The 10,687-nt window shown below is 40.6% G+C and overlaps 3 protein-coding genes across 3 annotated transcripts in view; 1 reads left to right on the forward strand and 2 right to left on the reverse strand.

Annotated features, from left to right (window-relative positions):
* Positions 1 to 3,390, reverse strand: part of HSPB11 (heat shock protein family B (small) member 11) — a 16,342-nt gene extending 12,952 nt beyond the window's left edge. The window contains exon 1 of the mRNA XM_018564017.1: positions 3,386 to 3,390. The gene's annotated coding sequence lies outside the window, so the exon portion shown is untranslated. The remainder of the gene's footprint in view (positions 1 to 3,385) is intronic.
* The window catches only part of LRRC42 (leucine rich repeat containing 42), a 10,234-nt gene extending 3,812 nt beyond the window's left edge, over positions 1 to 6,422 (forward strand). The window contains exons 4-8 of the mRNA XM_018564010.1: positions 64 to 182; positions 563 to 651; positions 1,817 to 1,930; positions 5,265 to 5,349; positions 6,148 to 6,422. Of these exons, the coding sequence (XP_018419512.1) occupies positions 64 to 182; positions 563 to 651; positions 1,817 to 1,930; positions 5,265 to 5,349; positions 6,148 to 6,395 (655 nt within the window). The 3' untranslated portion in view covers positions 6,396 to 6,422. The remainder of the gene's footprint in view (positions 1 to 63; positions 183 to 562; positions 652 to 1,816; positions 1,931 to 5,264; positions 5,350 to 6,147) is intronic.
* Positions 6,423 to 8,199: 1,777 nt separating this feature from the next.
* Positions 8,200 to 10,687, reverse strand: part of LDLRAD1 (low density lipoprotein receptor class A domain containing 1) — a 9,770-nt gene continuing 7,282 nt past the window's right edge. The window contains exons 5-6 of the mRNA XM_018563977.1: positions 9,462 to 9,590; positions 8,200 to 8,345 (exon numbers count right to left, since the gene is read on the reverse strand). Of these exons, the coding sequence (XP_018419479.1) occupies positions 8,200 to 8,345; positions 9,462 to 9,590 (275 nt within the window). The remainder of the gene's footprint in view (positions 8,346 to 9,461; positions 9,591 to 10,687) is intronic.

Genomic DNA, 10,687 nt, shown 5'->3' on the forward strand with positions numbered 1-10,687 from the left:
TAACCATTGTTTTCCCTGTAAATCTCACATTTTAAATAATACCTTGTTTTGCTGTCTGTATAGCCTGAGAGAGCTCTACTTAAGGGATAATTGCCTGGCTGATGCTGGGATCAGGAAAATGACAGCTCCAGTGCGGGTCCTGCACAGAGGACTAGGATGTCTGAAGCTGCTCGATCTTTCTTGTAAGTCTGCATTCTTACAATTTCTACACACTCCCTGATTCATTTCATTCCTTACTCTACCTTGGAGTAGCTGAATCAATGCATCTTTGACTCTACCTGTACTTACTCTACTGTGAGGCTGCCCCTGCTGATCTCTCCTTACGAAACTTTTACTTTTACCTGGATATGATTCTATTTTATTGGATTTAATACTTTGTGCCACTGAACCAAAACAAGTGTGAAGACCTGGAGTTACATATAGTGACTTTACTGTAAACATGCTTGTTGAGTCAGTGGCTCAGTAAGTATAGAAGCCAAAGACAGCCAGGAAGCTATCCTCCTAAAGAGGTTTGCAGTAATATCCCTGATTTTATTTTATTTTTTTAATATTTGCATTTTAGGTAACCCAGGGATCACAGACGTTGGGCTCAAATTCCTGTTTGTTTTTAAACAGCTCCAGTACTTGGACATTTCTGGCACAGGTATCCAGGTAAGTGTACTTTGAACCACTACAGTCCCAGATTGCTTTCTCCACACAAGGCCAGACGACGTTTTCAGAGATGTTTGTCTTGCTCCCTGTAACTTTAGCATCATGCAAATTAGCAACCAGAGTTGGAGAGGAGCTGTGGCCCACCCCTTCAAAAAGCACTGGGGAGGCAAGCTGGATTGCAAACTGTGAAGGAAACTGGAGCAGACAAAATCTGGAGCAGCTGTCCGCGGCAACCAGTCAGCTTCTATCTTTCATATTCAACGCTTAACTGAACAAACTGAAGAGGGAAGCTGATTGGTTACTATCAGTAGCTGCTCCAAATTCTGTCCCAGTTTTGATAAATTGCCCCCTTAGTTCTGTTTGCTTATTAGGGTAACCTGTGTTTCAGGGACCTTGATGTGTTCTGGTAGTAACCTGGAAATGTCTGCTTGGGACCACTTTACAAGGTACATTGGGCCTATAGGTTTGCTTTAAAGGAGAAATTCACTTGGCACTTCTTGACTCTAAGCTGACATAACCAAACCCAAATGGAATATCACAAAAATCAAAATCTTTTCTGCAATAGAAATCTCTTTGGATGTATAGAAACTGCTTTGGATGTGGAATGGCATCCATGTGTTTTTTGTGCACATAGAACACTCGGAGGAAGAGAGAGGGATGATTGGGGTGCCAGGAGTGGCAATAAAAACTGTAAGAAGAAGCTTTGGCTTGAACATCACATCAAACCTTTGGGACACTGCACTGTAGAGCTCTACTGGCTGAACATTATTTGACTAGCTGCAATTACAACTGTTGTTCATGAGTAATTATTTTAAGTATCAGAATTACCTGCTAAACCCCTAATTGTAGCCAGGGTCAGTGTGAAAGAAACCTTATAGGGTTCCCATGATTTTGGACTCTGGAGATGTATGTGGCCACTTCTCCTCGGCAAGGCATAGCCAAGGAGGTCTGAATCAGTAACAGAAAAAGCTCTACTACTGGGTACCAGCGGGAGCTTTCCTTTTAGTGCTGGTGAGTTTTTCGTTTCTATTGTGATACCTTGTGTGTCCACCTACCATTGATGCAGGAATAAAAAAATATGTGGTTCTAATGTGTATGTTTGTTTTTTAGAATGACGGAAGCAGAAATATATGACCTCAGACTTGTTTCTTTTCTTTATCCATAGGATTCCAGTGCCACACGTAAGACAATAGAGACAAGAATGGGATTGTGCCTTTCTTTAAAACCGCTTTCTCAGTTTGATCACATAGACTGCAAGACACAGGGCTGGGCTGAACAGGTAGCTGTATATTTTACTGTTCTCTTATCCCAGAGTATTATCCACAGACAGCTATGACTGTTAAGTGCTATTTCATTGCATATAACACTCCCTCTGTTTCCTTGGCAAACAAACCAAGGCAAGGTTACAGTAGTGGAAACATAAATATAGAAAACCCTTACATACAGACATGAAACCCACAAAACCTTGGGATACAGATAGCTGTGATTACATACACACACAAATATATATATATATATATACTAATGATTACATAGATTTGTGTAAAGGACTCTGGTCCCATAAAGAAAAAATAAATACAGAATTAGAGACAGTCAGCAGCATTGAGTACATGTTTTATAATCTTTGATGCTGGATAAAATTAAAGATTGTCGAACATGTAACACCTACAGTATGGATATGATGCCTGCTACATGTCCTGACTGAGTGCTAACTTGTGAATGAATATGGTAGCTCCATAGCTTATTAGAGGCAGCAGGGTGATTTTAACCAGCTCACTGGATGTGCGTGGCCATTCTGAACATGGCAATGTATGTACTTTAAATTATACCAACACCATGGAAGGTCACCCAAAAAGATAGATGCTAAAAACGTCCTTTAATCAAATGAATAAACACTGGTACAAAATTATAAAGAATTGGTTCACAATGCAAAGGGTTTAATAATATGTAATGCTTCATTTAAATAATATGATTTGGCACATCACACAAATATGTACATGATTCAGATATGATAAATGAATATAACAATGGAAAGTAATTTTAGTTTAATGTAAAGAACAAATTAGTAAATGCAATGTGTATATACAATGTGTATACAATCAATATAGAACCGTGCACATAAGTGGGGGAAAAAAAGAATTGAAAATGATGTAAAAATGCACCTGGGCCCAGAATATGGATAGAAAAGTATTTGCGTATCCTTAACACTCTGTAAAAGAGCTTTAAAACAAGCCATCCCTGATCTTTCTAGCTGCATTTATTGTGAAGTAATTCACTCTCAAAGATCACAACAGTCATTTTCTAACTGCTTACAGTAGGGATGTTCAGATACCAAGTACCGTACTCGGTACAAGTACAGATACTTTTCCAGCTCCAGGACTAGACTAGAGAAACATTCACAAGTTAGGAGGCAGCTGTCATTTGTAAGGAGCACACGGAGCTCCCGGGATTTGTGCATCCCTGTTTTTAATGTATGATTTTCAATAAATCTATATAAGGGATGCACCGATACTTGTCCAAGTACTGATACATTTTTGTTTATTGTCATGTGACCATTTTTCTAAAACAATACAGACTAATGATTAGGGCTGCAACAATTAATCGACATAATCGATTATAATCGATTATTGAAAAAGTTGTCAACTTTTTCAATAATCGAATAATCGGCTTCTGATTGGTTGGCCCTGTTCACGGCTCCACACATGCTGCGCGCCACACCTCCTCCCCACCTCACGCTCGCCGCTGCCAGACCTGCCCGCATCCACGCTCCGCACCTCCTCTGCACCCCACACTCACCGCCCGCCCAAATCCACGATCGGCACAGGGACGCGGGGAGAAGTAAGGAGGAGCAGGTGTGGGCGGATATAGTGTCTTTTTACCCGACGTGACCCCATCTTTTATATTTTACCAAAAAATTGGGTAATAATAAATGTTTTATCATTTAATATAGGGGAAACTGTTTTTTTTTTTTTAAATTTCGATAATTTTTCCTTAATATAGTAAAAAAATAAAACCCCCAGTGGTGAATAAATACCACCAAAAGAAAGCTCTATCTGTCCCCAAAAAAGGGTATAAAATTCATTTCAGTACAGCGCTGCATGACGGAATAAATGTCAGTCAAAGTACCGCAGCGCTGAATACTGAAAAATGGCCTGGATGGGAAGGGGGTTTAACACCGCGGATGTCAACTGGTTAATAATCGGCTAACTAATCGATTTTGAAAATAATCGTTAGCTGCAGCTCTACTAATGATTTCAGGGCAGTGGTGGAGCACCAGAGCCAGGTCCCAGCTGCAACCCTGATAGTTCTCATGAAAATGCCAAGTATCGGCACTGGTATCTGAACATCTCTAGCCTACAGTATCTCCTGCGTGTTTACATTGGAGGACTATCCGCTACCAAGATCTGCTTCCATAGAAAGTAAAAGGGAAAGAAGTTGTGATATCAGTGCCTCCTATTGTAAGCTTTGAAAAAGGATTAGTCAACAATGTCTTTAGCTACAGAAGTAAATAAGGGCTTGTTTAAAAGTGCTTTTACTGCTTGTTCAGAATATGTAACTACTTTAGTGTGCATAGCCAGAACACAAATATAAATAAGCTAAAATACAAAGCATAAAAACAAAGCACCGCGATACTAATGTTTCAGGGGAATATGGTCCCTTTTTTGTCTACATGTTCTTAGACTCTTTCAGAGCGAAGAGGGAACTCCTCAAGGACACATGGAGTGTAAGTTTAGGGACAAATTTCTGGTCAAGATGATACCCATAAAGCAGTGTAGTCGAGTGGCAGTCAATCAACTTTTTAATAGTACAGGCAGTATTTAGACACTGCAGTGTTTTATGTTGGTGGAACATGAACGGCAGCCCCAGTATTTCTCTTATGACTGGTTTACTTTCATAGAGATTTAAGATCTTGGAGTTTATAAAGTCAGTCCCTGGGCTTGTGTTTGATGGCATCAGTTTGAAATGCTTCTGAGACCATTTAGAATTAATTTACAGGTGCGTATGAACTGCAGTTGGCTTCGCTCTGACCTGCTTCAAGCGGGTTTTACATTACCATAGACTTGTATAATAAGGCAAAACATGTCTGACGTGACCAAACGCCGATCAATACAGGTCCTATACAGTTCATGGGAACTCTACAGGCACTCATTGGAGAGTTGTGAGATTTGGCTTCTAAATTTGGAGAAGGGGGCAAGCAAGAGTACCATTTACATACATGGAAGATATGGGCTTGGTTGCATAGAAAGATTTTCTGTTATTATTGTTGTTGATTTGAAATAGCTTTATCATCTGATCCTTCCATTCTTAAGGAATACGGGTAGAAAGAAGAAAGGGAAGGAAGAAGAATATAGATATATTAGTGGCAGTGTGTGCTTTGGCAGACATTGGAGGAGGACACTCACTGAATCAGTGACTGAAGAAATTACTTTAGTTTAAAAGGGGGGTTTTAACATGTGAATATTTTGTAAATGTTGATTAGTTTTTGCTGCAACACTTCCAAAAATGTTTTCATTAGTATGAGATTTAGGGAGGCATTTTGTACATGTGTTGCACTGTATTACTACACAGTACGATATAAGACGGGTTCACTTAGTTTGAATCTTGTTTTTCAGCTTTTGAATCAGTGGAATACGGTTGTTGCATCATCTGCTAAGCCAAAAGAATCCCTGAAATCCAGGACTGCAGCTCAGCATTTTTGTAAGTGTCTGAAAATATTTCCATATTACTATGTACTATGTATGAGATGTGTATTACATTTAGGAGTGCCCAGCAGAGTCCCCCCTTTACAACCAAATGTGTCTAGCAGTGTCCCCCTCCTACATCCAGGGGTGACCAGCAGAGTCTGTCCGTCCTCTTAAATCTAGGAGTGTCCAGCAGAGTCCGTCCGTCCCCTTACATCCAGCCTCCCCCCACTTTACATCCAGAAGTGTCCAGCAGTGTCCCCCTCCTACATCCAGGGGTGTCCTGCAGAGTCCGTCCGTCCCCTTAAATCTAGGGGTGTCCTGCAGAGTCCGTCCGTCCCCTTAAATCTAGGAGTGTCCTGCAGAGTCCGTCTGTCCGTCCCCTCCTACATCCAGAAGTGTCCAGCAGACACCCCCTCCTCCCCCTTACATCTTTGTGTGCCCAGCATAGTTTGGAGGAAGGTCATTAAAAGAGAACAAATGAATTAGCTGTGTTAAAAGGTGATATTGTGCGCCTTGCCAGATAGTTAATGGAGAAGCAGCAGTGGATCAGTGTATTAGGAGTGTATATAGGGCAGATTATATGCTTGGTGAGTTTTACACACATTTAAACTGAGGCTCCTGTTATGAAGATGTCACCCTTGCTGCATACTAGGATTCTAAATTGCTCACCAGCTCCGCTCTCAAACTCATTACTCTACACATAATTTCCCAGTTTATTTACTTGCTGTGGCCTTTACATGGGGATCTCGCTTATTGTATTTAGATGATATCATGCACATATACTTGATAACTGATGCGTTGTTTTTTGTAGATGGAAAAGAAAAGGTCAATCCTCGAGACCTGGAGACCCCTACCATCAAGTGTTCAGTAGCCGCACAATATAGACCACTTCAGTTTTATAGTCACGACAGAGGGAACAGTACAATCCTATCGGAACAATTTCAAGTGAAAAGGACCCTTGACGATAAAACCCAAGATGTCGTCTCATCTGCCCCTTCTGCAAAAAGACTTTGTGTGTCTCTAACTGCAGAGGACTGGGACCTTCTTAATTCTTACTGATCCACTTCTCATCCTTTTCAGTCTTCATGACCAAGGAGCCACTGCAATGTTGATAGGTCAAGCCTGAGTACACCACAGGGGGTCAAGCCTGAGTACACACATTTGGTGTGTTTGCCATATTCTTTGCTAGCAGTTGAAGTAGAATGGAAAAAAAAATAAAACTGCTTAGTATTATAGAGCACAGAGAAACATATTTAACCACATGGAACTGCCTGGTTCCAGCAAGAAAATGTAAAAGTAGATGCAATACTAATGGTTGGATAAGATCTGCCTTAGTTTGGGGTTTTGAGCCTGTTATGCCTACAGATATGAACTTTTAATTCCAAAAAGGCCCATCAACAACAAAGAAAGGGACAGATTCTAGACGTAGCTGGTTTAGAACTGCCTAGCCCGTCAAACCCCTCCCCCCACCCCCAAAATTTGCTTACATGCCAAAGCTTCTCATACTATGATTTGTGCCCACCCCTGATCTCCAGCAGAGATGGGAGGTGGTTCACGGTGGATAATGCCCAGCACTGAGACCATCTCGCTATATTTCAGCTGGAGACCAGGTGTATCCATGGAGGGAGCCATGTGCTAATGTAGATACAGTGCTATACGTAAGCATAGCCACCCAGGGACAAAAAGTGTGTTATTTGCAGGATGACCAGGTGAAAATAAAGGGAAAAAGTCTAAAAAAAAAAACCGCAGCCAGATCTAAGGACTGGTAAGCTGCAATATATTACATTTTTGCCTTGGGTTTAGATATGCTTTACACCAGTTGAGGCCCATGCTCATTTCTAGTTGTTTTATAGACATATAAATGGATGAAGAATGACAAGTCCTTGTGAAAGTTGACAATTACTGAAAATCTACATAGAGCCATAAAAGAAATCTAAAAAATAACTTTACTAAGGTTTCTGTGTTTTTATGTTTTCAAAATAAACTCTATTTTGGTAATGTGCGTGATTTCCTGTGTACCAAACATTTGTCATCATTTATCAGATCTACTATATACACTGAAAACCTCTGTCAATAGAATATAACTGAAAATCCATCTCCACCAATCACCAAGATAAGTAAACGTTCAGGCAATTCATGTGTGCAGCATCATAATAGCCTTTTACTGTGATTTATGATCTGCCAAAGTTTTGGGATCTCTGACCTACAGAGACTGTGTACAAAAAGTGCATTCATAAAAGGGTCATGTGCAGGTAATTCATGGAAAGTATCTTTCTATGATTTGTTGGTGTGTTACTAATTATATATATAGTAAATGTCCCAAATCTGTCGTTTCCTTAAACAGTATCATTGCTTATCTTGTTCCCAGGACTTCCCAGAACCCAGTGCAGTGCTTTGAGTATTGCTGCCTGCTCTCATTGGAGGGATTTCTCCTTACTTATGGCCCCCTGTGCCACCCCGTCACTAGGACAGAAAGTACATTTACAAAGGGGTCACAAGACCCCAAAAAGAATATGAAAGGCAATAAAAGTTTGGGCTGGAGTCTGGTTTGAACAATGGAAAAACAAAACTAAAAAAACTTTATTTGATATACTCTAAAAGCACTAATCTGTAGGAAGCTCCAGTTTCTTCCAGTAAAAATATATACGAATACAGTATAGGGGGAATTTATCAAAACGAGCAGACGAAAACCTGAGCAGTTGCCTATGGAAACCAATCAGCTTCTCTCTTTAGTTTGTTCAGTTAAGGTTTGAAAATGAAAGAGAGAAGGTGATTGGTTGCCATGCACAACTGCTCCAGATTCTTCTGTTTTAATAAATTCCCCTCTGTGTTTTAAAAAATATGTACATACAGTGGTCTCTTGTTACTTGGTGCACACATACTCATCAGACCAGTCCTGACAGTCCTGGACTCCATTTTTGCACAGGCTTCGAGGGATGCAGTAACAGTATTGGTAAAGGACGGGGTTGCATGGCCACCACTGAGAGCCACATGCAGGACAGGATGCCACTAAGAGACAAAGCATAAAATGGTGCTGTTATTGAATTTCTAGAAGTTCTATCCCACTCCTAGTAACCATATCCATCTAGAAGTTTGTAAACTTACTTATTGAAGATGCCCATAGGATGGACTACCTCAATGCACTGACACAATGCCCTCCTTGTGTTGCAACTCACAGAGCCTGCCTTCCGAGCTCAACATCTGAACAATGTAACATTATCATTGCTTGCTGGAAGCAATGCATGATGGGCTATGTAGTCATAAGAAATGTAGATTGCATCGCATTAAGCAGCAGTGAAAGAGGCACAAAGCACACTGGGAATCCAGGAAGTTGTTGGAAGTGACCAGCAGACAGAAGGCAGCACTCACTACATAAAAGGGATTTTTTCAAGTAAGCTTTGATTGCATTATCAGAAACAACTCTAGTATGTATATCTATTATAAGTGGCATTACAGGGGGGTGCGGCCCGCACCAAGGTGCCACCATTGGAGAGGCCTCAGGACTCCCCTGCTATTACAATACTGATATAACAGGAGAGGATATGCTGGGGCTTTACAGCTCCTTTAAGGTTAGCCTACAAAAGGACTATACATTTCTTTTAAAATTATGAGTTTAATTTCCTATTAAGATATTACACATTTATAAGATCATAAGCTGTTCCCGGATTTCTGTTCAGATCTTATAGACCTGGGCCTAAAGCAACATGGCAGCTGAGGGCAGCACTAACTGGCGTGTCCAAAAATCTAAGTCATGTGACTGTGATCTCTGCTGCCTTTTATACAAGTGGTCAGGAAGGCCACTGCTACCACAGCCTAAGAGGAACACATTAAGGTCTACCACTTGTGATACAAAATGTTTCTACTACAGGTACTATAGAGGGTCTCTTGTCTTTCTATGCCTTGTATCCCTCATATGTGCCTGGTCATGTTATATGGTATCATACACCACATGGGGATGGATCTGCTATAATTTAGCAATGATTGTACTTGTTAAACATTGCACATGCTGATCACATGAAGCCTTGTTACACCAACTTACAAAATGAGTGCTCATACTATATCAGTTCCAGATCATACAGCTATGAACCCGGTTCACAGTGCAGCTTCTTTTTCTTATATACTTACGAACTGTAGATTCATCTGAACAGTCCCCGCAGTTATTGATCCCATTACACTTGTAATTGCTGTAGATCCAGATTTGCGGGTTTCCACAGCGGAATATCAGGTATCCAGGCATATTTTTAGGTAGGTTACCTAACAAAGAGAGCACACCATACAGATTGTTGGAACAAAGGTGAGATAGTAGGCTGAGAGTACTCCACACAGTCACCATGAAACAAAGGTATACATCCATTGGCACACGTTTCTTAATCTTAACATTGCACTTTGTCTGATGTTATGTAAAGCTATAATCAACAAATAATTCATACACAATCAGATAGGAAGAGAAAAAAAATTAATGGCACTAATGGTAAGTAATAATCAGTCCAAGGAGGACGTAGATTTCTTGATAACAGTATTTATTAAGCACCAAAATAACGCGTTTTGTGTCTAAAATGCCACTTCCTCAGATTCATGGTGTGGACACATACAAGTTTTGTCACCTGACAAGCCAACACACCACTGAGTGTTTTACATGTCAGCCAACACAGCTTCTATGTGATGCCTCTGAATTATTCCATTTAATGTATACTATGAGCCATGGTGACAGCAGAGGTGACAGAATTGCTGCCATTCGATTGCATTGCCACCACTACAATTCGCTGGAATTGTTACTTTAATTGAGAGAGAGAGAGAGAGAATCTCTACAATACATGCACATTTCCCCATATTTTATCTCTTTACAGGGAAAAATATCAAATCCTTCCAGAAATGCACTCAGCTCCTTTTTGTGGACTAGATGGTGTCAGCCCTGCCTAGTTTTCTCTTAAGAAACTTCTCAGATCCACCTACTCTTCCAAAGTCACATCATAAAGTCTAATTATTGTGTAGTCCCAAGATAAGGACTAGGGGGTGAGCTCAAGTTTGGACCAAATCCAACACAGAAGGAAGTTCCTTCTGCTGCCATCCAATCAGCTGTGGGTTGGAAATTTCTCGTAAGTAAAGGGGCGGGTTGCTGTGATGTTATTGACCTTATATGGCCACATGGCTATATTTGGTCAATGACATTGATCTAATGTGGCCATTTTTACTTATTGCTGTAAATGTATCCAATTCTATTGTAAACCAATTCATAAGCAGAAGATGAGGTTTGTCAAAATATGGGTCCCTAGGGCAAACATTTTCTCCCACTCTCCTTTGACAGACAGCTCCTGCAGCTGTGACAGCAATGGTGAGCCTGGATGGGATGC

This window comes from Nanorana parkeri, unplaced genomic scaffold (assembly GCF_000935625.1).
Source record: "Nanorana parkeri isolate BGI_ZX_2015 unplaced genomic scaffold, ASM93562v1 scaffold715, whole genome shotgun sequence".
In the NCBI taxonomy this organism is placed as follows: Eukaryota; Metazoa; Chordata; class Amphibia; order Anura; family Dicroglossidae; genus Nanorana; species Nanorana parkeri.